The 27718-nt window shown below is 44.9% G+C and overlaps 2 protein-coding genes across 25 annotated transcripts in view; both read right to left on the minus strand.

Moving 5' to 3' along the window:
- USP19 (ubiquitin specific peptidase 19) overlaps nucleotides 1–14484 on the minus strand; it is a 41789-nt gene extending 27305 nt beyond the window's left edge. For 3 of the 24 annotated variants that reach the window (XM_083491151.1, XM_083491150.1, XM_083491162.1), the window contains exons 1-4: nucleotides 14017–14287; nucleotides 8743–9019; nucleotides 2897–2953; nucleotides 1353–1481 (exon numbers count right to left, since the gene is read on the minus strand). In XM_083491151.1, coding sequence (XP_083347277.1) covers nucleotides 1353–1481; nucleotides 2897–2953; nucleotides 8743–8884 — 328 coding nt within the window. In that variant the 5' untranslated portion in view covers nucleotides 8885–9019; nucleotides 14017–14287. Of the gene's footprint in view, nucleotides 1–1352; nucleotides 1482–2896; nucleotides 2954–8742; nucleotides 9020–13027; nucleotides 13188–13499; nucleotides 13904–14016 lie in introns of those variants that run through there. The other 21 variants (XM_083491149.1, XM_083491148.1, XM_083491142.1 and 18 more) reach the window with 15 other exon arrangements.
- A 10621-nt stretch (nucleotides 14485–25105) lies between these two features.
- The window catches only part of LAMB2 (laminin subunit beta 2), a 61689-nt gene continuing 59076 nt past the window's right edge, over nucleotides 25106–27718 (minus strand). The window contains exon 33 of the mRNA XM_083491038.1: nucleotides 25106–25679. Coding sequence (XP_083347164.1) covers nucleotides 25543–25679 — 137 coding nt within the window. The 3' untranslated portion in view covers nucleotides 25106–25542. The remainder of the gene's footprint in view (nucleotides 25680–27718) is intronic.

Consider the following 27718-nt stretch of genomic DNA (forward strand, 5'->3'; position numbering starts at 1 on the left):
ATCTGGAAGGCTGGAGTTTGCCTATGCCTGGGCTAGATGGTCTCATGTAGTGTAAGGCAACTTTGTATGTTCACAATGTTTTTGCCAAGCCACAACTGGATGAAAACAGAAGCACACCTGTGCTGACTTAACCAGGATAGTGCTGCGCTAGTCTCAAGAGAAAAGGGGTTTTTGTGTGTGTGTTTGTTTTTTTAAAAAATATTTACAGTTCTACAACATTTTGCATTGGGGTGAATAATGTTTCACACAGTAATTTTTTAAAAAAGACTTATGTTGTACTTTTTTTTTTTTTGCAAGGAATTGAAAAAGCAGGGCTGGGACTCATGCTCAAGCCTGAAGAAGCGAGCTGAGAGCCATAGAGAACAGCAAATAACTATGCCAAGTGAAATCTATTCCCTGAGCTAGCATCTCTTGACCCAGACTTTTACTGCTCGCTGTGTGTTGAGCCTTTACAAAACACACACAACAAAAATACTTAACAACATGTTTTTAGGCCTGTTTCTGCACCTCTGGGACATAAGATTTTTAAAAAAGAAAACACAAGTCTCGCAGGATCCTATACAAACTGCTGGATCCAACAATAAATGCCACGTTTTGCTCTCCACTGCACAATCAGAACAATGTAAGTTTCCTGTTGAATCTTTATCTGCCACTCCTTTGGCCTCTGTGGGAAGAAGACTCGATTCCCCTTAATTTGCTATCACAGTTATTCCACTAAGAAGCCCTTAATCTTTGGGGCTAGGGGTTTAAAGACTGAGGCATTCAGTGCTGAAGCAGATGCTAAATGAAGCCCAAAGCGTTACAAAACCAAATCCCTAAACTGTTCCCATTGACCCCACCCTGCAAAGAAGTAGTCCTTCTAGCCACATGCAGGGTTCCTTCCTCAGTTCCCTCATCAGGAACTGCACTGCAGGAAGGATATATTATTCTAGGCACCAGTTACCTTTACTCATCATCAAGCTATGAACCAGATAATGTCCCCCAAGAGAAGGACCCAATGTCCCTTCCTGGAGGTGCTCAAATGGTTCTCTTGGCAAATTGCTTGCTTGTTAACCTCAAGATTCCTCAAATGCCCAATTTTCAGTCACTCTTTACCCATAAACAGAGGCTATGGTCTTCTGACTCCTGGTAGGGTTGAAGCCTCAAGTCCCTCCATGTATGGACTAAGGACAAGTAGGGTGCTATTCTTGTTCATTGGTGCTTCCCTTCCCAGTTTAGAGTTTTGCTTTAAAGAGGGCAACTGCTGCTACTGTTCACCAAGAGCAAAAGAAAAGGAGCAAACAGAAAGAGAGACAGAGATGCCCAGCCAACTAAGAGCTACAGGAAAAAGAAATAATGTCTGCATCACACACCAGGTAACTTGACAACACAACTGGTGTCTGTGAAAGATGTATCCACTTCCTCTCCCTTCAGGACTCCGCCGCCCAAGTTCAGTTTCACAATGATTTCATGAGCATTCTGCTTCCAGTCCAGCAGCAGGTCTAGGAAACAAAAGGGTTAATGGAGATGTCAGTCTCTCACTTGCTGATCCAGAAGTGCAAAGTGCCAGAGTGACCTGTGAGAGTCCAGGACCTGAAGCAGAGTTAGTAACAGAGTGTAAGTTTGCAGCACTCCTACAGCATCATAACCAACACAGAAATTGTTGCCACACAGGATGGTAGGAAGACAGCTACCAAAACTCTTTTTAAACAGGTCACATGAAAATGTGGAGGATATTCAACAGGGGCAACAAGCCATTGCAGCCAAAGGTACATTCTCAGTATTGAAAAACAGTGTGTTACAGCATTGTGTTAGGAGCTGGTGGAATACAGTAACTTAAGCATAAGCTGTGAGTCCATTAAGCTGTTCACAGTTCACCTCAGCCATGAAGTGACCAGGTGGTCCTAGGTAAGCCATTATCTCTCAACCTCAGGTCTGTAGCACAGGAAAAGCAATACTGGCTAACACTGTGCAGGACACTTATGAGGGTTATGGAAAACATGTATGTGAATCACTATGAACACTCTAAAGTGCTATATATATTTCACATACGTGAGTATGAGATGCTGGAAATTAATGAGATGGATGCCCCATTTGTAATCTGCCCTGGCTGCAACCTACCCTATGGCAGCTGTCAGTTATTATTTATTTATACCAAACAAAAAGTTCTCAGGGTGGTTCACATAGGGAGAGGTGGCTTATAAATGAGTTTCAATAAAGTTGTCTCAGCAGGAATGGGCTTCCACACACAGGCCTTGAACTAAGGACCAGACTCCCTCCCCTTAGGCCTGATTATCTATGCTGGTTCTGGGTGTCTTGAGGAGCAACACCCTCCTTGGAGGAGAGTCTGTTCTCTTCCAAGAATCCTCACTTGGGGCATGTTGTGAGATGCAGGTGCCCTCTTCCCTTGCGAATGTCCATGGTGGTTCTCAGGATGACAGGGTGCTGAGCTGGCAGGCTCACTGGCGTGACCCAGTCTGGCAATTCTTGAGCTCTCCTGCACTCCCCACTCAAAAGAGGAGAGGAATATGGCCGAACACCCATCACTTCCATGGGAACAGAAAGACACAGACATGCTTGAGGCAGCTGATGCTCTCCTGTGACATAACTGCCATGCCCTCTGCTGGCGAAGGGCTGATCTTACCATCTGCTTCTCATGCCTCAAATGGGCCAGCGTCAAGGTCGTTCCCTCCTTTTGTTCTTTATGGCAGTCAAGGTCCCTCTACTTTTGTCACGCTACCTTGGCAGCTTGTTAGGCTGTTAGATTGACACAGCTTTGTTACGGTCGCTTGTTAAAGAAGCAACCCTCAGGCCTGAAAAGGAGTGGGGCAGCCACACAGTGCAGACAGGCGCATCAAGGATAAATAAGGTGGCTCAGTACTTTTGCACCCTGAAGTCATGCACCCCTGCGACTTACCCTCCTCCGACTCCCTCTGCCAATTGGGCTCTACCAGCGCCAGGCCAGGGAAAGGCTCTAGTGATCAAAGAAACATAGAAGAGGTGTGTTGCTTTGCCATGAGCAGCTGCTCACTGCACCTGCACAATGTACCTCTCTGCTGCTCCTCACTTTGGAATAGGTCCTCCACAAGTTAAAGCTTACTTCTTGTTTTTTAATCACCACAGTCCTGCTGCCTGGATAAGGAACTCACACACAACCAAGAGGAAGGCAACGGCAGCAACACGCAGAGGAAGGTAACAAGCCAAATAAGGCTTATGAAATTGTCAATTGTTGTGGTTGCCTGGCCTGCAGCAACAGGTGCCATGTTGCCTCTTTGTCAATGCATGCAGGAAAGAGGTCTGTTTAACATTTGCACAGGGATTTGCCAGGGTAGCATCCCCTGAAACCCTCCCCTTTGGCTCAGGTCAGGTCTTCACCTTCCCCACACCTGACGTATGCTGTGCTGTATGAAATCAGATGTAGCGCAGGTGGGTGTGGGTTAACTGAAGTGGACCTGCGGACCAAATGGGGAGGTTTGGCAGGCAGAATTAGACCTGTGGATCAGAGGTTCCGCACCCCAGCTCTCTACAGACAAATAGCAAGGCTTCCCTCACCAGCAATTGCTGGATTAGATTATTGAGAATCCCAGCATTCACTTTCAAAAGGATATTCTGGGCTTCAAAACTGCAGTTATAAGCTTAAAGAAGTAAATGCATTTTCTACCAAAAAACAACAACCAACAACAGACCACCCCCTTTGGAACTCCACGAATTGGGTGCACCCACTCTCCCACCAGAAACTTCATAAAGGCCCCCGTTCCTTCCCCACAAGTTCCTTTCCTTATATACTATATTAATAGTTTGCAAATTTAAAAAATGCCTTATTATGGTCTCGGCCTGACTCACTGTGGAGACTTTTTTCAAGACTAAACAATGTTGTTGGCCTAGATTCCATTGGCCTAATGGTTTTATTCCAAGGACATTGACCTTGCAGAATTTAGTGCTTCAAGTTGTGTGGAATTTTGGAAGGTGAATGTGAAGTGCAACACGCCCATGACACTCGGCAAATGATAAATACACGGGGAATAGCCCTCATTTTTAACCCTATAGAACCAGGGGAGAGGTTGACTGGAGGTGGATCCTTTTGTCAAAGCATGAGCCTGTGACAAGCAGCACATATCTACAGAGGCAGAGTTTAGACACTTGGGACATGCCTCTGTGTGTGGAAATTTCCTGGCAATTTCAGCAATCCAGGAAAGTGGAAGTGGCGAAAACAGGGAAAGGTTCCCTATTTACTCCTGGCTGACAACCAAATCTGTATAGCTGGAGAAGGCTTGAAACATGAGAGGGAGGTTGCTAAGTAAGTGGGGAAGATAGATGAACGTGCTTGATATATTGCCATATTTAAAGAGACAGGCAATTCTTAGGCCTTTCTTCACAGCAAGTTGGCCATTGTGCCTTCCACCTTAAGTTCAGCCTTGATTGACTGAATTAGGTGTGGTAGGATTCTGTGCAGAGAGGAAAGGTATTTGGAGGCCATAAAAGTCTGAACTCAGCCACTAAAGACAAACCCTTGCAAGTTTTATCATAGGAAGCTTTCTAAACTATGTCACTTTCTACAGAACTAATTTGCAGGTGGAGGTTAGAGTGGGAATAAGGGGCAAATATCGCTGCAAAAAGCCACTGCTGGTGAAATAAATGTGCCAGCTTTCAAGCTCCTCAATTCTTCCGTTTGGTAATTTGCAATTGTATATTCTACCTTGTGAAAAAATCTGTGTAAATTAAGAAGAGGAGGAAGAGTTCGGATTTGATCTCCCACTTTATCACTACCCTAAGGAGTCTCAAAGTGGCAAACATTCTCCTTTCCCTTCCTCCCCCACAACAAACACTCTGTGAGGTGAGTGGGGCTGAGAGACTTCAGAGAAGTGTGACTAGCCCAAGGTCACCCAGCAGCTGCATGTGGAGGAGCGGGGAAGCGAACCCGATTCCCCAGATTACGAGACTACTGCTCTTAACCACTACATCACTACTACTGCTCTTAACCACTACATGCACGCTTCAACACAAGTTGGCTCAATGAAGGATTTCATTGCACCAAATATATTTTTCACACTCATCCAAAACCAGCATTGGTACTATTATCTATATTCTAAAGACTTAATTTTTAATCACTTATCATGAAAAATGAACACGTTAGCTTGTTTCTTTATGGAGGAGAGCGCTACATATAAACAGTGATGCAAACCGAACTAATAATCTAAGATGGAAGTCACTAAACCAGCCTAAGCTGGCTGAACATCCAATTGCCGTAATAACCCAGTAAGAAGATTTACAGCAAGAGGAGTTGATGAATCATTGCTATGAGTTCTAATCTGCTCGTCCCCTAACTGAACTTATTATTAGAACAGTGGTGCTGTAAGGTAGCTTTTATCTAGACCAAAGGCAGGCAACTGTTGAGCCTGAAGACCTGTTCTTTCCACCACAGAAGGACAATAATTAGTAGCAGTAATAGGTTGGTGCGCTGCATGTTGCACCACGAGAGATAAGAGAATAATGTCAGACACAATCAACCACAATCAGTGGCAAGCTGCCTCTCCTTTAAGGGAGAGCCTCCTCAAAAACAGCACCTCCAAGTATCACCAGCAGTATTACTTGAAATGTAACTGTTGTACAATTATTCCCTAACTAAATTTACTGAAATTGTGTACATCATGGGTAGGCAAACTAAGGCCCCGGGGCCGGATTCAGCCCAATCGCCTTCTAAATCCGGCCCGCAGACAGTCTGGGAATCAGAATGTGTCCTCTAACTTAAAATGCATCTCTGGGTTATTTGTGGGGCAAGCCTGGTGTTTTTACATGAGTAGAATGTGTGCTTTTATTTAAAATGCATCTCTGGGTTGTTTGTGGGGCATAGGAATTCGTTCATTCCCCCCCCCCCCCAAATATAGTCCAGCCACCCACAAGGTACTGATGGACAGTGGACCGGCCCCCTGCTGAAGAAGTTTGCTGACCCCTGGTGTACATGGTCACTGGAGACACCTGTCCATGATCACAAGGATAGGAACAAAGATGGGGGGGGGAGAGAGTCCTTTCTCTTGTAAATATTTGGAGAGAGTGGAGGAGATAGTGAACGGGAAGGTGTGTACTCGTTTTGCAAGCTGCCAGTGTCCAAGACTTCCACAATTTGCAAAACATTTGGGTATGCAAGAGAGCATTAAGCAAGAAAAACAGCCCTTAAGGCTGCAACTTTGCATTGAGCTCAGGGCACAGAAGCAGGCAGCTGGTTTTGGAACAGCGCATGGCAAAGCCTGAGTCATATTATATCCTTCAAAAGAAACTGCCTTGAGCAACACTGTTAAGAGCTTGACTTTCTCTCTCTGCATTGGCTCCCTGCCCCTTTCTAGCTTAATTTATAGCAGCTGACCATAGCACAAGGCTCTTCATCGTTTCTTCTCCTTCGTCTCCCAGACATACGCATCTTTTACGCATCATCTTTAATCTTTGCTCCCTTCATCTACTGACACCACAAGTGGGCAACTAGAGATGTGGATTTCCCATAAAATTTTGAACTGGAAACCTCGGATTTGCATAAGGTGATTTTGCATCAGAAATTATTTTGATCCCCTAGAGAGTGATTCAATCTAGCATGTTTATTTGTATGTAGTAAACAAAATGTATCCATTTATTGTCCCAATGAAACAGTATTCAACCTAAATTAATTGGATGTGGAAATTGAAGCACTTAACATGCTTTACATGTATATTGTGTAGAAAACATAAGATTTTTAAATTGGAATATTTCTGTAAAAAATAAAGTCATTAGCAGGCATACTTCCCTTATGTTGTTTAAATTTAAGAAAAAACAAAGATACTGAAAACGGTTGACTCACAACACAGTCTAGCAACCCGAACAACTGAGCATGATATGCTGACTTGCAGTTTGCTAGGGATAATGTCCCCAAAAAACATAAAAGTACAATTTAAGAACTGTCAAGCTTGGCTAATATTGCCTTTGAAACTGGCACCCATACATTGTTGGTAATGAACTTATGAAATGGATACTTTCCCATAGAAAAAACAAGCAATGGACAATTTCTGCTTTAAAAAAAAAACCCACCTCACATTGCTGTGAGCAACTTGCAAGTTGCTTAGACGCCTTACAAGCTGGATTCACACTCATTTCAGCACACCAATCAAATTTGGCAGGCTGCACAGAGCATGATTTGCAAAAGAAAGAAGAAGAGTTTGGATTTGATATCCCGCTTTATCACTACCCTACGGAGTCTCAAAGCAGCTAACATTCTCCTTTCCCTTCCTCCCCCACAACAAACACTCTGTGAGGTGAGTGGGGCTGAGAGACTTCAAAGAAGTGTGACAAGCCCAAGGTCACCCAGCGAACCCGGTTCCCCAGATTACGAGTCTATTGCTCTTAACCACTACACCACACTGGCTCTCTAGAGAAAGGTGCGCTGGGATGGCTCTCTAGGTGTGCCTTCTACCTCATTGCAGCTGTGCTCCCTTCAGTCTACCAAACAGATTGTCAGCCCCTGTCAGATGGGGTGTAAGGAGTGGCCCAACGGAATCACTGCCCACAACATGCCTGTCCTTCTCCCATCCCCAGCAGCTGATTGCTGTTGGTAAAAGCCAAAGAGCTTTTCCTAGACACAAGGAATGGGAGAACCACAATGGCATCACTGTGATCCTCTTGCTTGCCTCCTTTGGTACTCTGTGTGCATTTGTGTGTGTGCATGTGAAAGTGTATGCCCCCTCATCCACTGCCCATCCCCAATGAATTATTATTATTATTTGTTTATCTGTACCCCACCCATCTGACTGGATTGCCCCAAATGTAGCAGTTGGAAGCAAACAGTTTGCCTACTCCTGATTTACACCCGTGTGTCTTGTGCTGTGATCCTTTCTATTCCTGGAGCAATTTTCCCTTCTGCATTTGCCAAACCCACTGAGTCCATTCTCACCTCTTCAGGAAGGTCTTTCTTGGACAATATCAACACGCATACACCACACCTCCATGCCATCTGTTTGCTCTGCTTCCACATTTAGTGCAGCCTATCGTACTTGGGCTGTATATTCAAAAATCACACAACATGGAACACTTTGTCCTTCTCACTTCTTTAAGCAACTCTTAAAATTATGCTTGTTACGAGTGGTTGAAGGGTGACTTAATTCCCTCAATGTGAGTTGTAGGTAGAGTGGGGATTCAAATTTATTACAACCATGGCCATGACATCCACAACACACCTTTAAAGCACATTCTTCCCCCAAGGAATCCTGGGAACTGTACTTACCCTGTACAGAGCTATAACAACTACAACTACTGCTAACTTCATTAAATTTGTATACCATCCACTACCCTTAATAAATAATAGTTCCCATGATTATTTGAGGAAAGCCGTGTGTTTTAAATGTATGGTGTGGGTGTGAGTTTGGCAAATGGCAGATGGCAATTACTTCTGATTAACTGATGGAGAGTAAAGTTATGGTCTTGCGAGCATAATTTGACTGTAAACATTTTGCGCAGAGACAGTGTCACAGCCAGGTTCTGTGTAGCACTTTCTGGAAAGTTTCGCATACTTTCTGCACTGAACAAAAAGTATGTAACAGTGATATAGAGGAACTTTACAAGTATTTTTCCAGCCCTGAGTCCTTTTGAGCCTTAACTAAAGGTACTCCCTCCATTTGCTCTACAGTAACCAGCCTTATGCACATAGTTTTCAACCTTTCAATTGATCCAGCATACTTATACAAACATAGTATTTATACTGGATTTAAACGTAGAGTAATAGGTACCTATAGAACAAAACCATACCTTTCTTTGAGTCACTGCCAACTGGTCTCTCGCCTTCCTTATTCTCCTGATTGGCTCGGTCCTTCTGCTTCTTCTTACTGGTTGCATCTTCCACGCCCCGTGCTGCTCTTCTCTGGCCAGGGATGCTGGCACTGTTGGACATTTTCAGCCGTTTGGATGAGACAAACGGCCCGCCGGGGTCGGTGACAGAGTCTGGGTCAGGGGTGCGACGTTTTCTTCCCGAGCCAGCTATCTTGGCGATTCTTTGTGGTCAATCTCTCTGGCAAGGAACAAATGCCTGGGGGGCACATGGAGGAACACAATGGGTAAGGGTGGTAGCAGAGGAAGGGCAAATACCTGTGCTGTCAGAAGCCTTACTGAAGTGCTGTGTATATGTGTACACACACAAACAAACAAACACACACACACACACACACACACACACACACGTAAGACAGGGAAAGCCAGCACAAATGTCTTTGCTTTGAAAAATGAATACAGTACTACTGATCGGAATGGGAAGCACTGCCCATTCAAGGAAGTGCCATTCAAGGCACGATCTTATCTACACGCATTTTGAGATGAGGATTTTATTTTACATTGCATGACCACAGTCAAAATGTACAGGCAATATTTCCGTAAGACAAAAAGTCATCCTGGTGAGGATCTAGTTCTACCAGAACAAATGGGTGGCTCAGTAGTCTGTCAAATCCAGAGTGCTGTTATCTGATCCCTTTCCATTACTGGGTGCAATAGAAACAGATGAGCACAAGACTGTTGATTTCCATGCGGGCTGTTGCTGCTTCAGAAACTATTATGATTCTCTGAGTGGACGCAAAAGCCAGTAAAATTTCCTTTAAGTTACGGAGTTCCTGGGGTTTTCCAAAATCTACCAACACCCCTCCATTTGCTTGTCCATTTGAGTGCCTTGCATCTAAGAGGCCAGTTACAACTTAAATATTCATCACATCGTTACAGCAATACAATAAAAGCAGCTCTCTGAAGAGGTAATCAGAGACACCCCTGCTTGTTACCGCCAGCCAGGGTGAGCAATACAGGCTCCCCACTGGACTCCATGCAGCTACAGGCCAATTCCCTTTCCCTGCTAGACTGCGTGCCACTATCAGGTTAGCCAGCTCAGAGACCTAAGCTGTCAAATACCAGTTTCACTCTCCACCACCTGCCATGAACAAACAGGAAAAGCTTAGGCCAGGGGTCAGCAAACTTTTTTCAGCAGGGGGCTGGTCCACTGTCCCTCAGACCTTGTGGGGGGCCGGACTATATTTTGAAAAAAAATAAAAATGAACAAATTCCTATGCCTCACAAATAACCCAGAGATGCAATTTAAATAAAAAGACACATTCTACTCATGTAAAAACAAACCGATTCCCGGACCGTCCGTGGGTCGGATTTAGAAGGCCATTGGGCCGGATCTGGCACCCAGGCCTTAGTTTGCCTACCCCTGGCTTAGGCTGTCAGAAGGAAGCCAAAATTGAATGCTTTACTTTTTCAGATTCATCACCTGTCAATTCAGTTATAAAGAGCCTTAATATGGTCTTCCCCACTTATTGCCTCCTGGGCACAGTACAGTGAAAGTGAAGCCTAGGAACTCTTACTTGGAAATACCACCTAGGTTCAAGAAGTTAAATTTCAAGGATAACTGCCTGCACAAAGGCCAGATTATGTATGTACCTCAAGAGAAGCATGACCTGAGCATCAAATATGATACAGACCAGACAGGACTTTCCTTGCAAGAAGCACACAAATTCCCACCCAGGAAACAACATTTTTGAAGATGCAACCAGGCAATTACTTCAAATACCCCGGAGCACAAAGGGACAACAAATAGTCCACAAGTGGCAGCCTTTATACACAACACCAGGTCCCCTGGATCTCCAATGAGCTCACCGAGCCACTACTTTGCTCTTCCGTCACCAGTATAATCGTGCTATATTTTGTTGCTCCTGGTGAGCTTAGTACTCCCCACCATTCACGGGCCTCAGCAAATTGGATTACACTCTGAATGTGAAGTATTACTAGGAAAGATAGCAGTCAGGACTGAGGTACGCAGTAACAGTGACAGTCCCAAGTGGCAGACCTTAGAGATGGGTAGGAACATGGACACCTCCAGATTTAGGGGGCCCTGGGCAAAGTGGTCCTCTGGTGGCACTCCTCCTCCATGGATGGGTCTGATTGATCTACAACTGAGTTGCTGGATCTAGAGACCATTTTGATTTCCTATAACATCCCCAATTCTGGTCAGTGTGAGAAATTAAAATAGTCTCTAGACCCAGCTGCCCAAATAAGCCAGTCTGTGTGTGTGTGTGTGTGTGTGTGTGTGTGTGTTGCTTTTTTTTTAAAAGGAGGGTCCAGGGCACACATTAATGTATGCCTGGCAAATGGCCCGAGACACCAGGTGAATACTGGCACACAACTTAGATGGAAAACTACTACTCCAAAACTTTTCTATCAATTACAAAAGACCCCGCCATACTCAAAAGAGTTTGCCTTTCCATGTGTTTTCTGCCAGACAGTATACTACTGCCCATGATTAACCTTATATAAATTTTATATAAAAATATAGGCTCATAGCCTTTCAGAAATGCTTGAGAATTTCAAAGCGCTCTTTCTCACTAAGAATTCTAAACTATCAACTCTAAGCCCAATTAAATCCTACCAATAGCCAAGTATGAACAAGACGGAACACTCCATGAGCCAGAGCTCCCTTCCCATTAAGCTTAAAGACACCCAAACCACTCCCAGCCAGGAGTCCATGACTCAGGTGTAAGCCTGAGATAAAATAATAGCCTCTAAGGCAATAGCTATGATGAAGAAGAATAGAAGTGTGAAAAGCTCTCCAAGTCTGATGCCTTGCTGCAATGCCTTGCTGAAAACACACTGCACAGGGCTGCATCACTACAAAAGGAACCAAGAACTAGCATCTGGCTCTTAAATGTGAATGCTGATCTGTTCTGAGTGTAAGGAACAGCAACTGCTTTGAAATGGGTGGAGGGGGAAGAAGGCCTGGAGTTTCATCCAGGATTTATCTCTTCTACTGGGAGAGCCAGTCATCAGCAGGCACAGGACATTCTAACCTGTAGAAGCTACACCCATGGGATCCAGTTGTTACAAAGTCAGTGCAGCTGGATCCTGGTTTCCACCCCGCAGAGGGCATAGCCTTTAGACCAGTGGTTCCCAAACTCTTTGCCCACCCAAAGAGACTATTTAAAAATTGCTGAGATTCCTGGCAGACCACTGTTAAAAGTCCAAATTGTCAGCCATCACTACATCTTGTGGTGGCAAGTTCCAGTGAATAATTCTTCCTTCTCAGAAACGTCCAGCTTCTGGAATACACTAGAACATAACCAATAAACTCCCATTTCATCTTCAAAAAAACTCTTCCACACCCATTTCCCTCTCCACATAAAATCATGTTTACATAATATGAAAATCTTTTGCAGTTAAGCCTGCCACAAAGCAGGACTGCCCCATAGGTCCAGACCACAGTGCCTAGACTGTGAACAAAGCTCAGCTACTGAGTCTTTCAAAAGCAAATTTTATTAGGAACAAACAGCACTATTCACATGCACACACAAACCAGAAACAAAGTTGGAAAGCAGCAAAGAAGGAACTGCAGAAGAACAAGCCTTCTTAACTGAGCCATCCCCAAAGCAGTAGGACAAAATTTAGAGCCTTCATAAATGTATCCCATGCTGCCTAAAAACAAGGATAGTCATATATGTTGATTTTGTATTCTTTCCATTCCTAATGTTTCCAACCTTAAATTCACTTATCCACATTACCATATACATTTGCAAATTTATTTTAAAAAATCTTCATGAAAATTCATCAGCATTTTGGTTCAAATTTCTCATGTTTGTTTGCAATTTTGCTCAGATCAGTGGCAGGTAAAACATTTTTATAGCCCACGGAAGAAAGGATTTCTCAAGGCCCATGTTGACCCATAGAAGGCTAGATTCAGGTAGGTAGCCATGTTGGTCTGACACAGAAGGCTAGATCGCTTTACAGTTTTGTTGTATTTTTATTCTAGTCTTCAGCTAAAAAGGTTCTCAGAGTACTTTACAAATATCAATGAGAAGACGGCTCCTGCTCTCAGGCTCACAATCTAGTAGATGTAAAGTGTTTTAAGCACCCAGAAAATACATTAAACACCTGTTAATTGCTACTACATGGTTAACTTTGGCAGCAATAAACCTTGTATTTATGATGGTACCCCCCCAAAAAACCCCCTGAAAGAGCTAATGTACTCCTAAAATAACTATCTTTTTTGAGCCCCTAAGCTCACCAGCTGAGGTTGAGGTCTCATCTAAGTTGTTGTGGCACAGTTGGTTGCTATAACATTGCCTCTGGGCATCTGGTTGGCTGCGAGAGCTGTTCATCTCATGACACCAGCAACAAAGCAGCTACGCTATTTTCACTGCACTGACCTAACCAAGCCACTTTCTTTCCCACACTTTCGGACCTCTCCTTACTTCTCGCCAGTTGGCACGAACCACATGCCGCAATAATCTCCACCGCCTGCTTCTAGGAGCCTTTATTTGGAAAGAAGAGCAAAGGCAACTCCTCGGGTTTTGTAGCGCGCAACCCCCCCCCCCGCAGCTTCTTTCACTGTTGGCCCATGGCCTAGAAAGCCATATCCTCCAGCCCCACAATACAATACACCCCTTATTCCCACGTGTCTGGAAAAGTCTCCTGGGTGGGTGGGGGTGCAACTTGCGCACTTGGGGACCCTGCCTAACCCAGGTGCCTCCGCCCACCTGCTTTTGGGCACCTGACAGCTTCCTACACGACAGGAAACGGGCTGCCACAAGCTCCTCAGCCTCTGAGGTTACACACACACACACACACACAGCGCACCTGCAACAGCATGCAACGCACGGAAACAAGGCTGCAGCCAGGCCCAAGACCACGGGCCCTTTTTGCAGCCACTTCTTCGGTCCTTGCTGTAGGGGAAAGACCATGAGGGGCAAAAGCGGGCCCTTCTGCACAGTGACAGCTCCTGGATCCCACCCGCCCCCAGCCGAAAAGGGTCACACCGGAGGGAGGCCAAGGTGGGGGGGGGGAGCTCTCCCCGCGACCAAGAGACGCGACACGACCCAGTCCCCCCCCTTACACACACGCACACAAATACACGGATACACCCCCTCCCTCCTCAGTGACTCCCCCCCCCTCCGCACCTCGACAAAGGGACCTCCCCCTCCCTCAGGGCTCACCACTCCGCCCCCCCCGCCGCCGCCGCGCACCCTCCCGCTGACGGGCCCCGCCCTTGCGCACCTTCGCCCGCTGCCGCCGCCGCCGCCGCGGCTTCGCCTCCTCCGCCCCAACAGTCACTCGCCGGCACCCCTCCCCCACCCCGCCCGCAGCACGCGCGCGCGCGCGCACACACGCACGAAGGGCCGCGGCAGCGACTCTCCCCCACCCCCGCGGTTTGTTTTTGTTTCGAGCCGAAGTTCCGAGCTGCGTGGGGGTGGGGGTTGGGAAAGGGGAGAACTCAGGAGGAGCCAGGCCCGAGCTCTACGTGACGTACTTCCGGAAAGCCGGCGTCGCTCGGGGCCACGTGACGAGGCGGAGGAGGCGGCGCGCGGGGCACGATGAGGCTGCTCGGGTGAAGAGGGAGGGAGGGAGGGAGGCGTGGGGAGAGAGAGAGAGAGAGTGAGCCGATAAATAAATAAATAAATAAGTGGGCGGCGTCACGTGGCGAGGGGAAAACGTTCTCTCCGCGCACGCGCGCTCTGGTGGAGTGGGAGGGGGGACGGCGCGGAGGAATCTGCCCCGGTTCGCGTGGCGTCACAGGACGAGCCCATGGCAACCGGGCTATAAGTAGACCGGGTAGCAACGGCGGGGCCGTCAGGCGCTGCTGGGCGAGCTCTGGAGTGGCTAGTCCGGGGGTGAAGCGTGGGCATATGCGACAAACTCCGTTGTTTCCGAAGCTGCAGTCGTGTTTCACGTCAAATAATTTCATACTTCCACCCCTTGCTTTCTGATTTCAGCGCTTTGTAAGGGTTTTGTTTTTCTTCCTGCCTTAAGACGGCTTTTCCTCAGTTGGCTTCGTAAACAGCAAGGCTGACATAAAAGCAAGACTTCGCTGCACACCCCCCCCCAATTGTTTTGGTCGGTTTTTTTCGCCCGCAGGAACACACCTGGAACCGATTTTTTTGCATCTTGCCAGTGTTGATATTTGGGGCCATAACCCTCCCCCCTTTTTTGTCTTAATGACTGGGAGAAAAACATTTACAGGTTTGCTAGTATGTCCCCAAACGGTGCAAAAAGAAAAGAAAAAAAATTGCTTGTGAATAAAACAGATCCCAAGGTTTTGCCCCATCTACTGACTGGGTTAGGTTTCCTTTGCTGCACTATGTATTGAAAGACCGTTTGCATATTCTTGCAGTTTGCAGTTCCCTCACTGCGAGAAGCCAAGTTACAGGGAACCAGGCAGAGGGCCTTCTCGGTAGTGGCGCCTTCCCTGTGGAACACCCTCCCAGCAGATGTCAAAGAGAACAACAACTACCAGGCTTTTAGAAGACATCTGAAGGCAGCCCTGTTTCGGGAAGCTTTTAATGTTTGATGTATTATAGTATTTTAATATTCTTTTGGAAGCCGCCCAGAGTGGCTGGGGAAGTCCAGCCAGATGGACGGGGTATAAATAATAAATTATTATTATTATTATTATTATTATTATTATTATTATTATTATTATTATTATTATTATTATTTTGCCTGCTAACAGACACTGAATAATCTCTCTAGTGCTTCTCAACACCCCTCTGCTTTGCCTATTAGGACTAATATGGTTCCTTGCAGATACAAGCATCCCAATTTTATTCTGTGCACAGAAGACACTGGAAATGCATGTGTATTTACAATAATATATTTTCAGATAATGCCTGTGTGTGCTTTCATCATGAGCAAAATTTATTTATGTGAGTGACAACATTACTTACAAACAGCATTAACAAATGCAATCCGTGCAAAAATATTCTCAAGAGACTTGCAGATCATATTTTGATGTTATCGGCGAAAGCTTAATTTCTAACACAATAAGGCTAGGTAGGAGAAAAAAATGGATGAAAATGTAGCATCTGTGTGGTATGATGATGTTTAATATTAAGAGGATCATATTATTGTAAGTCTCAGAGCTATCAAACAAGGAGAAAAAGCTATTTACCGTAAATACAGGCAACTGTTTTAACACTGAATCAGACCACCAACTACATTGTCTACAGTGACTCTCCAGGAGTATTCAGACAGGAGTTTTCCCCAACCTTACTTGGAGACAGGGTGGCCGGATGCAAGAGAGGACAGAGCCCCCCCCCCCCCCGATGAAAGCATTTCAGTGGATATAGTTTGCATGATAAGCTACACCTGCTGAAATTCCCTCTGCAGTAAAGGTGCAGGAGCTTTGCCCTCTTCTGGATTTGGCTACACTACCTGCTCACTGGAAGGACAGATCGTAAAGCTGAGGCTCCAATACTTTGGCCACCTCATGAGAAGAGAAGACTCCCTGGGAAAGACCCTGATGTTGGGAAAGATTGAGGGCACAAGGAGAAGGGGACGACAGAGGACGAGATGGTTGGATAGTGTTCTCGAAGCTACTAGCCTGAGTTTGACCAGTGGAAGACAGGAGTGCCTGGTGTGCTCTGGTCCATGGCGTCACGAAGAGTCAGACACGACTAAACAACAACAACACTACCTGAGTATAGAGCTAGGGCCTCCTTACCTGCCTACCATGTACTTTACCTCTGTTCCTGGATGACAAGGTTTTACATGTTAACAGTGATAAGCAGCTTTATTTCCACTTGAGGATAAAGCCTTAGCCTCTCTTGCCTCTAGCAAATGCCAGTTCCCACTCCTTCCCTTGATAAAAGGCAGGATGTGTTGTGCATGGGAGGCTAATATGGAGGGCTGGTTAGCAGTGAAGGGGGGTGTGTGAACCCCATTATAAGATAGTGCTGAACTTGGGTGTCATGTGGACCCAACTTACAAGGGGTCAGGGAAGCTTTGTATCTGGAAAGTAGTTTGTTGTCTGAATTCATCCTCATCGCACTATCTGTTGTTTTTTTTTTTTATAAATTTTTTATTGATTTTACAGCATTTTTAAGAAAAACAAACAAACACTAAAAATGACAAACATACACGTATAATTTCAAACATATTTTCATAAACCTCTTTTCCTGGACTTCCCCATACCCCCCCTCTCTGCATCCCAATGTCCATAATTCAACTAGCAACTCCCAATTGTTACTTTCCAATCTCTATCATCTTAGTCCTCTTTTATAGTCTAACCTTGTATCCCTGTACCCTTTTGCTTCTGGAAACCACAACATTTTAGCATTCATTAAGTTTATAGTAGTCCTTAAGATAGCTTTTAAATTTTTTCCACTCTTCTTCCACCGTCTCTTTTCGTTGGTCACGGATTCTGCCTGTCATCTCGGCCAGTGTCATATAGTCCATCACTTTCATCTGCCATTCTTCCACAGTGGGTAAATCTTGTGTCTTCCAATACTTTGCGATGAGTATTCTTGCTGCTGTTGTGGCATACATAAAAAAAGTTCTATCTTTCTTTGTCACCAATTGGCCGACAATGCCCAAGAGAAAGGCCTCTGGTTTTTTAGGAAAGGTACATTTAAGTACCTTTTTCATTTCATTGTAGATCATTTCCCAGAAGGCCTTAATCCTCGGGCATGTCCACCAAAGGTGATAAAAGGTACCTTCAGTCTCTTTACACTTCCAACATTTATTATCGGGCAAATGATAGATTTTTGCCAGCTTGACTGGGGTCATGTACCACCTGTATACCATTTTCATGATGTTTTCCTTTAAGGCATTACATGCCGTAAATTTAATACCGGTGTTCCATAACCATTCCCAGTCAGCTGACATAATGTTATGTCCAACATCCTGAGCCCACTTAATCATAGCCGATTTAACTGTTTCATCCTGTGTGTTCCATTTCAACAGCAAGTTGTACATTCTAGATAAATTCTTAGTATTGGGTTCTAACAGTTCGGTTTCTAATTTTGATTTTTCCACCTGGAAACCGATTTTCCTGTCCTGTTTAAAAAATTCCATTATTTGACGATATTGGAACCAATTTTCTACTTTATGCTTCAATTTCTCCTGACTTTGTAGTTTGAACTTATCTCCATCCTGTTCTAAAATTTCCCAATACTTCGGCCATCCGACCTCCATATTGAGTTTCTTCACTGCTTTAGCCTCCACTGGTGACACCCATCTAGGGGTTTTATTTTCCAATAGATCTTTATATCTTATCCAAACATTAAACAATGCTTTTCTAACAATATGATTTTTAAAGGCACTGTTAACTTTATCATACCAAAGATATGCATGCCAACCAAAAGCATTATTAAAACCTTCCAGATCCAAGATGTCCATGTTCTCGAGGAGCATCCATTCTTTCAGCCAGCAAAAAGCTGCTGCCTCATAGTACAATTTTAGGTCCGGCAGGGCAAAACCCCCTCTTTCTTTAGCATCTGTCAATATCTTAAATTTAATTCGGGGCTTTTTGCCCTGCCAGACAAATTTCGAAATGTCTTTGTGCCACCTCTTAAAACATTCCATCTTGTCAAGAATCTGCAAGGTCTGAAACAAAAATAACATTCTAGGCAATACATTCATTTTAATTACTGCAATTCGGCCTAACATTGACAATTTCAAATTTGACCATATTTCTAGATCTTTTTTAATTTCTGACCAACATTTTTCATAGTTGTCCTTATACAAATTCACATTCTTAGATGTTAAGTAAACCCCTAGGTATTTCACCTTCTTTACCACAGTCAAACCTGTTTCCTCTTGAAATTTCTCCTTTTCCATATCTGTTAAGTTTTTCCCTAAAACTTTAGTTTTTTGCTTGTTCAACTTAAATCCAGCTACCTGGCCAAACTGTTGTATTATTTCTAAAACCTTTTTCGTACTAGTGTTTGGCTCTTGCAAAGTCAATACTAGGTCATCTGCAAACGCTCTTAACTTATAATGTTTAGCTCCGACCTGCACACCTTTGACCTGCTGGTCATTTCTTATCATGTTCAGCAACACCTCCAGAACTGAAATAAAAAGTAATGGGGAAATCGGGCACCCCTGTCGTGTTCCTTTTTCTATCTTAAGTTCCTCAGTCACAACATTGTTTACAATCAGTTTAGCTTTTTGTTCAGAATATATTGCAGCCATACCATTCTCAAAACCCTGGCCTACCCCCATCCCATGAAGATTCTTCCTCATAAAACTCCAAGAAATATTGTCAAAGGCTTTCTCCGCGTCCACAAAAATCAATACTGCTTTAGTGTTTATATTCACCTCTAGCTTTTCCAGAATGTCTATTACATTCCTTACATTGTCTGCCAGGTGTCTTTTAGGGAGAAAACCTGCTTGGTCCTTATGGATCTTCTCCATCAAGACTCTTTTAAATCTTTTTGCCAAAATGTCTGCAAAAATTTTGTAATCCACATTAAGGAGTGATATTGGGCGGTAGTTCTTGAGTTGGGTCTTTTCAGTCTCTGACTTTGGTATGAGTGAAATATATGCCTCTTTCCACGATTCAGGTGCCCTTTTTCCCTCAAGGATCTCATTACAAACTTCTCTTAGTGGTTGAGTCAGCCATTCCTTCAGCGATTTGTAGTATCTGGAAGTCAGTCCATCTGGTCCCGGAGATTTGCCCAGTTGCATATTCTGAATGGCAGCCTCTATCTCTTGTTCTGAGACATCGCACTATCTGTTGCACCCAATTACTAAGCAATACAGTAGTTGCATAGTACTCACTTTGGATAATTATTATTTCCCCTATATTTCAGCCTGTTCCTATTTGCTGGAAATAAAAACAAACTTCCGCTGAGGTAACAAACATAGCCTGTAAGCCTATTGAGCATATGTACCGTTTTAGACTGTACTAGCTTTTTGCATATTTTTCTCTGTACAGTGGTACCTCAGGTTAAGAACTTAATTCGTTTGGGAGGTCCGTTCTTAACCTGAAACTGTTCTTAACCTGAGGTACCACTTTAGCTAATAGGGCCTCCCACCGCCCCCCTGCTGCCACTGTGCAATTTCTGTTCTCATCCTGAGGAAAGTTCTTAACCCGAGGTACTATTTCTGGGTTAGCAGAGTCTAACCTGAAGCGTCTGTAACCCGAGGTACCACTGTACTGGTAACTTGCAACTTGCACACATTTAACCTGCACACATTCAGCTTTATGCATTTGGCAGCGGTGGCTGCCGCTGCTACTACTGCTGCTGCTGCTGCTGCTAGTTGGTGAAGGGAATGGGTGTCCATGAAAATAGACTAGCAATTCCACCTGCAATTGAACCTAGTGTGTTTTGACTATATATGGATTTGGCTTTATGCATTATCCCTGGAATGTAACCCGGGGATAAGTTGAGAGTCACCTGTAGTTGTCACTAATAATATTGTTTTCCTATGTAATTTGCATCATGTTAAAATTATTATAGATACTCATGGATTTGCACCTCATCTACCTTGTGTGAAGTTAAATGGGTACATACATCTTCATGTAGCCACATACAGTATTGCTGAAAGGCCAGTTTGTCAGTGGTGGTCAGAAACATTACCGAAAGAGAGAGATGGCCAATTATGATGTAGTACCTCACAGCAGCTAAGAGGAAGGAAATGTTGGTATATAATACACAGCAGATGGACTAAAGTTTTGGGCTTCATAAATGGTTTTTTATCTAAGCAATATTTGAAAAAACAAGTTTCCCCTCACATACACACATTTTGCACTGTCAATTCTACCCCCACTGCCCCATTTTGCTTCCACCAATTATTTCATTATATGTGGAATTCTTCCAGGCATTGTGAACGTTCTTGGTTCCAAACAAGGCATAGTCTCTAGTACATTTTAAATTGGCTGGGTGCAAAAACTGATTCTAGGTATGTGTGCTCACTGCATCCTGTTAGAAAAAAGGAAGAAAGTTTAGGAAAATGTTCAGACATCTTGTCTAAGGATAATTGTGTTACTGGCTACCTAAATAAACTTGAGAAAAATTAGTACTCAGTAAAAAAATTAGTACTCAGTAAAATGAATACCACTTTCTGTACACATTTTCCTGTTTACCTAATAACTTGCGTGAAAAAAAAGCCCTACTTTTATAAATCACCATGATCGTGGGATCAACAGATTAGCTGGTGGTGGTTATAGACAGAACTAGCCCATGTTTAGCGATCTTGCATCTGCTCCTATCACAAGAGTCTCTACATTCCTAAGACAGTGGCAAAATAGCTAGGATGCTGACACCTAGATCGGTACCATAGCAACCACGGTGCTGCCATGGCAACCAAATAGATGCCAGTCACTGACAGTCCTGGTATTATGTGCCATTGGCACTATGGCAACGAGATTGAAATGAGCTGGTACTGTACCATTAGCACCAATGCCCTGTCAACCATGAAGAAACCTGAGAAGTGACACTGAGACCGAAACTCTGTCAAAAATGCCATGGGAGACTTTGAGACTGTTTTTCCTTGAATATTAGAGGCCCAGGGATAGTCAACATGGCATTGAACTACATCACCCATCATCATCCCTGACCATCAGCCATGCTGGCTGGGGCTAATTACTACCCTCATAAGCATTATTTTATTATTAACCGGTGATAACCTTGCCCGACACCACAGCAACACTACTGACAGCCTGCCAATGCATACTAGTTATATATCCTCCCTGTGACTGACAGCATTCCTATTCTTTTCAAAAAAAAATTTTCTTCTGTACCGTGTCATCTGACCTGTGTTAAGTCAGCAGCTCGAAAGATTCCTAAGTTTCTCCTTAGCATGAGAGATGAAGAGCTGTGATGAACAACAACTTTAAATTTAAATACCTGAGCACCAGAACTGTTGCATAAGAAGAGTTTGGATTTGATATCCCAATTTATCACCACCCTAAGGAGTCTCCAAGCGGCTAACATTCTCCTTTCCCTTCCTTCCCCACAAGAAACACTCTGTGAGGTGAGTGAGGCTGAGAGACTTCAGAGAAGGGTGACTGGCCCAAGGTCACCCAGCAGCTGCATGTGGAGGAGCGGGGAAGCGAACCCGGTTCCCCAGATTACAAGACTACCGCTCTTAACCACTACACCACACTGGCTCCACATACTATGCCATTGTACATCCGGTAGCAGAGGGATAAGCAGCTGAATTAGGGCCTATAACACCAGCATGGGATGGTAATGGTCTTGTAGTACCACTTCCTTTTTCCAAAGGAGGCGTTGTTGCTCTTTGCAAACCCCCAATGTACACATGAAGCTCCTTTTAGGCAGGCTTCTCTATGCCCTTCAATGTGAGGGTCAATGAAATGAACACATGGAATGGCTCCATCTATTATGAAATTACAGCTGAAGTATTATGAACACCATCACTCAAAACACCATTTGGGCCGGCCACATATCCCAAGGGTGTTGTAGTAGTGGATTTTGTGCATCGGCAGGGTATTGAACTGGGTCAAAGTTTGTTTTTCTTTTTAATGTTTATATTATTAACTTGTAAGATATGGATTTGTTTTGTTTTTTGAATGTTGAGTTTTGTGTATTGTTATTTTTTGATATTTTTCGTGTTGTTGTGTGGAAAATACTAATAAAATTTATTATTTTTTAAAAAAAGAACTGGGTTACCTTTGAGGTTCCCTCCACCTCTATGATTCTGTGGGGGTTTTTTTGTGGTAGACAGCTTTTTTAGTGAGTGTTGGTGATAACTGCAGCAAAGTTCTAGTGTGTATGTGTGACCTGTAGCCCTTCAGATGCGAATGAACTACAACCCACAGTCAAGGCTGCAAGTTAGGAGTCAAAAAAGCATCTACAAGCCACCCATTCCTCACCCATTCTAATGGCTCAAATGTCATGGATTAACACATCATCACCAGCATAATTTTATTATTTATACTCTGCCCATCTGGCTGTTTCCCCAGCCACTCTGGGTGGCTTACATTGCAAACGTCAAGGCGGAAGAGGTAACTGAGGGCAATTCATCTTTGGTAACAAAGACATTTCAGCCACCACAGAGCAAATCTATTTTAACACAAAATTGCAGTACAGGACAGACCTGCCCTATTAGCCTTGCACAAGATTATTCTAGGAGCGCAGCACTGGTGGCCTACTGTGTGCTGTCACAGGTACACATACTCATAGAGAAATCCTAAATTCAATGCAGTCGCATTCGCTGCCCCCAACCTCTGGATTGTGGACTACAATTCCCATCATTCCTGGCCTTTGGCAATGTTGGCAGGGAATGCCAGGAACTGTAGTCCAAGACGTCCGGTGGACAAGTTACACCGCTCCATTATTCTCCTCAGATGCATCCAGCCTAGAAAAAGATTACCTCATTTGTATGGTGAAGCTCTAAAAACTGTCAATATGGTTTTTTAAAAATTGTTAAAAACAATTTATATATATATATATATGAGGGGTTTATTATGGTTGTTTTTCACCTAGACTGGAGATAATTACAGAATGTAACACTAAAAACTTTTATGTTTGTGCTAAATCATTGCATGAGCTGGACAAAAGAATTAGAGGGTGTCTTTTGTGGGGGGGGGGGAGTGACACTGTTGTTATAAGAATTTTAACATATATTTAATTTTAACATATATTTATATATGTGTGTGTGTGTATAATGTATAAACCACATGTCTGAAACCCCACATAAAAAAGTCCTGAAACCATTTTGTCTCTCCCAAATTACCTCAAATATTTCTCTGCAAGGTCGAAGGAAATGGGGAGCCTTCCCATTGTCTCTTTGCTCACAAATCCTGTCTCAAGGGTACATTTAAGATATGAATAGGGTGAGCCTGTGACCAGTGAGCTGGATTCAGGAACTGAGTAGTTATCATAACAAAAGTGTGGCCAGGATGCCCAGGTAATCCAATAAGGTAACCTGGCAGACAGGATAAAAACAACGCACTCAGATTTCTGTTGTAGTCCACCCCTTCTCAGATGTACGTATGATGTATTGGGGTGGTGGTCTTGGGCTACCCCCCCTTCTGTGATGTATGTATGATGTATGGAGGGGCAGTCTTGGGCTCCAGGGTGGGCAGTTCAAAAGTCTATATAAGGGCTTGCACACCTTTGTCCTGGGTCCTCTTCCTGCCTCCTGCGTGTGGGGGGAGCCCTGTTGCAACAGTTTTAACAAAGATCAGGCTTACTAGCTGCCTCTGCTTCTCAATATTCTCTGGTTTGCCTCTTTTATTTTCTTCTACTGATATTTTCTTCTACTGTGCTCCACCTCTTTTCTACTTGTCTGACCCCACGTCTGTGTTCATTCGGTAGCCACAGCAAGCATCATTGATGACCACATCTGGGAATCCAAGGCCTAGAGCAGGGATGAGGAACCTGTTGAATTCCAACTCCAATCAGCCAAGACCACATAACACTGGTCTTGAAAGACCTACATTAGCTTCCAGTATGTTTCCGAGCACAATTCAAAGTGTTGGTGCTGACCTTTAAAGCCCTAAATGGCCTCGGTCCAGTATACCTGAAGGAGCGTCTCCACCCCCATCGTTCAGCCCGGACACTGAGGTCCAGCGCCGAGGGCCTTCTGGAGGTTCCCTAACTGCGAGAAGTGAGGGAACCAGGCAGAGGGCCTTCTCAGTAGTGGCACCCACCCTGTGGAACGCCCTCCCATCAGATGTCAAGGAAATAAATCTAACTTTTAAAAGGTAAAGGGACCCCTGACCATTAGGTCCAGTCGTGACCGACTCTGGGGTTGCGGTGCTCATCTCGCTTTATTGGCCGAGGGAGCCGGCGTACAGCTTCTGGGTCATGTGGCCAGCATGACTAAGCCGCTTCTGGCGAACCAGAGCAGCGCACGGAAATGCCGTTTACCTTCCCACCGGAGCAGTGCCTATTTATCTACTTGCACTTTGACGTGCTTTCAAACTGCTAGGTTGGCAGGAGGAAGGACCGAGCAACGGGAGCTCACCCTGTTGCGGGGATTCGAACCATCGACCTTCTGATTGGCAAGTCCTAGGCTCTCTGTGGTTTAACCCACAGTGCCACCCGCATCCCGTAATCTAACTTTTAGAAGACATCTTAAGGCAGCCCTGTTTGGGGAATTTTTTAATCGCTGATGTTTTATTGTATTTTTGATATTTTGTTGGAAGCCGCCCAAAGCAGCTGGGGAAACCCAGCCAGATGGGCGGAGTATAAATAGGATGATGGGAACTGTAGTCTGATAATGACTGGAGGGCCCCAGGTTCCCCATCTCTGCTATATATATTTCACGTCATGCGAAATCAGTTTCACCAGGGCCCAGCTCCAGTTCAAAACAGAAGTGTAGACACACTTTGGGGTGAATTATGAAAGGCAAGCCAGGATTTGAGCAGAGGAAGGAATAAGACAACACAGCACAGAGAGCAATAGCCTTTGGGCCTTTATTCACACACAGGTGTAAGCCACCTTGGTTGGGGCAGATCACACACAGGCACGGCAATGCAGCAACCCTTCCCCTGTTCTGTTATTGCTCTGAGCAAGAGACCAGCAGAAAACCAGAACGGGAAAATTCCGCTATGGCATCTTAAGTGCTTCCTTACGTGCCAGATGTTGGCAGGGAAGGTATTTTCCTAAGGAAGCCTTGATATATGCAGTGCTGTGCTTCCACGAAGGCTGGGGTGAGAGTCAAGCAATGGTGGCAAGGGAGAGCCACAGGAAGCGGTGCTCCGGGCACTAAGCTAGATCTAGGCAGGGGTAGCCAAGACTTATTCAAACACATGACTGGCAGCAGTGAATAGGACTTACAAAATGGGAGTGGGTAAGGGAGAAGAGAGAGAGAGAGAACCACGGCACATCACTGGCAGGTGTTGTAGATTTGGATCTGCTGATTGATGTCTCCCAAGATGACCCTCATCTTGGCCTCAAGCCCGTCCAGTTGGGCTGCTTTCTCCTGCAGGAGCCTCTCGTTTTCTTCATACGTTTCTTCCAGCGCTGAATAGGGACAGGGAGGAAGAGAACCGCAGCAACAAAATGGAGGAAAGTTAAGGGAAAGATGGGCTGCTAAAACCGTCCCCTCCCTGAAACCTGCCTCTGTAGGGACAGTTCCACGTTGGTGTCTCTGTCGCAGTTCCAGACAAGGAGGTCACAGCCAGCCTCTCCTTGTCTGTTCCCTCCCCCAACAGCAAATCCGCTCCAGACCCCCAGAACAGATTTGGGACAGGAGGGTAGAGAAAGTTCTGTTGTGCAAGTGGAAGCTCTTTGTTATGTACTGAGTAAATAGGATTCAGAATGCAGCAGTCTGATTGGTCCTAGAACAATAGGATTCAGAATGCAGCAGTCTGATTGGTCCTAGAACAATAGGATTCAGAATGCAGCAGTCTGATTGGACCACAGGAGCCACCCAATCCAGCTCCAGGTGGAAAGGAATCCGCAACCTGATTGGCCTGCAGGAGAATCCTGGAATTAGCCAATCACGTGGGGCCCATTGTGTAAATAATGTATATAAGGCAGACATTCTGGGGGAACTTCCATTCCTCCTCATCACTATGAGCTGAATAAAGGGCATGAAATCCACTCTTGACTCCGAGTATATTTCACCCTTTATGCAGAGAGGGTGACGTAATGAGTAGAGGCCTGCAGACGCAGTAGAGGCACGTGCCCCTTTGGGCAAGAGGTTTGCCCACCACCCTCCATCAAGAATGTTTGTGTCAGCCTCCCCACTGGAAACTCAAACTGCCCAGAGAGCCATGGAGAGGGTGGATTAAGGAGCGTGTGTGCTGGGTCTGAGGCTTGGCTGCCGTGATCTATAGATCCCGGGCAAGCTGCCTAGCTTTGCCGGAGGTTGGCATTCGCCAAGAAGGTAGCATGAGCTAGGGCAGGGCACCTCCTGCTGTTTTAGGAAGAGAAAAGCAACAATTCCAAGTCCCCTCGCAGTGCTGAGATTCCCAGGATGCTGAATCCTGCGCAGGTTGCTTGGGTCTGACATGGAGATTGCCCACAGCTCTGCCCTTCCCCCCCTAATACCTTACTTCTGCGGGAAGGGCCCCGCTTCCCACAAGAGTCTAGACTCCCATTCTTCCTCAGCAGTCCTCCTCTGCTTTCTGCTTTCCCATATCTCCTCTCTCCTGCAACATCCAGGGCTTGCTGCCTGTTCTGCCTGTTCGCAGGTTTTCTATCCAAGCGTGTCCTGTGTCACAGAATCGGATCTTTGGGGGATTATCAGCTTTCTAAATGGAAATGGCTCTTTACGGTTCTATCCACCACAATGCAACAAGAGAGATGGGCAGCCTGATGAAATTCCACTTGTATTATGGAATTCTCTGTATATTAGGCAGGCAGCGTCCGTGTTTAGTTTTCAGATTCCAGTTCAGAACATTTTTATTTACATAAACCTGCTCTGCCACGTGTCTCGGTTTTATGTTATTCCGAGCTTTGTCTTTATAGGTGTTTAATTTTGATTTTATGCGCACTGCTTTGAGAAGATCTCTCCGCCCCTTTCTTGGTTTAGCAGTATGGAAATTTATGCATACATAAAATAAGTAAATAAGCAAACTGAAGACACCAAAAGGCAGGGCTGGGCAGGGCTTCCCACAATCAAAGAGCAGTTTCAGCATCTCATGTAGCTCCCTCTCCTTCTCCTGCCCACTCTCAAAATTTATGGTCTTCCTTTCCCTGGTTCCATCACCCCAATCTATTTGTGTGTGATGGTGATGGAGAGAATCTTTGGAAACCTAGATTTTGGAAGCGGCTTACAAACCAAATGAAACTAGATCATGTGGCCTTGGCCCAGTATACCTGAAGAAGCGTCTCCATCCCCATTGTTCTGCCCAGGCACTGAGGTCCAGTGCTGAGGGCCTTCTGGTGGTTCCCTCACTGTGAGAAGCAAAGCTACAAGGAACCAGGCAGAGGGCCTTCTCGGTAATGGCGCCCGCCCTGTGGAATGCCCTCCCACCAGATGTCAAGGAAATAAGCAGCTATCCTATCTGTAAAAGACATCTGAAGGCAGCCCTGTTTAGGGAAGCTTTGAATGT

The sequence above is a fragment of the Podarcis liolepis genome (assembly GCF_965112155.1).
Source record: "Podarcis liolepis genome assembly, chromosome: 2".
In the NCBI taxonomy this organism is placed as follows: domain Eukaryota; kingdom Metazoa; phylum Chordata; class Lepidosauria; order Squamata; family Lacertidae; genus Podarcis; species Podarcis liolepis.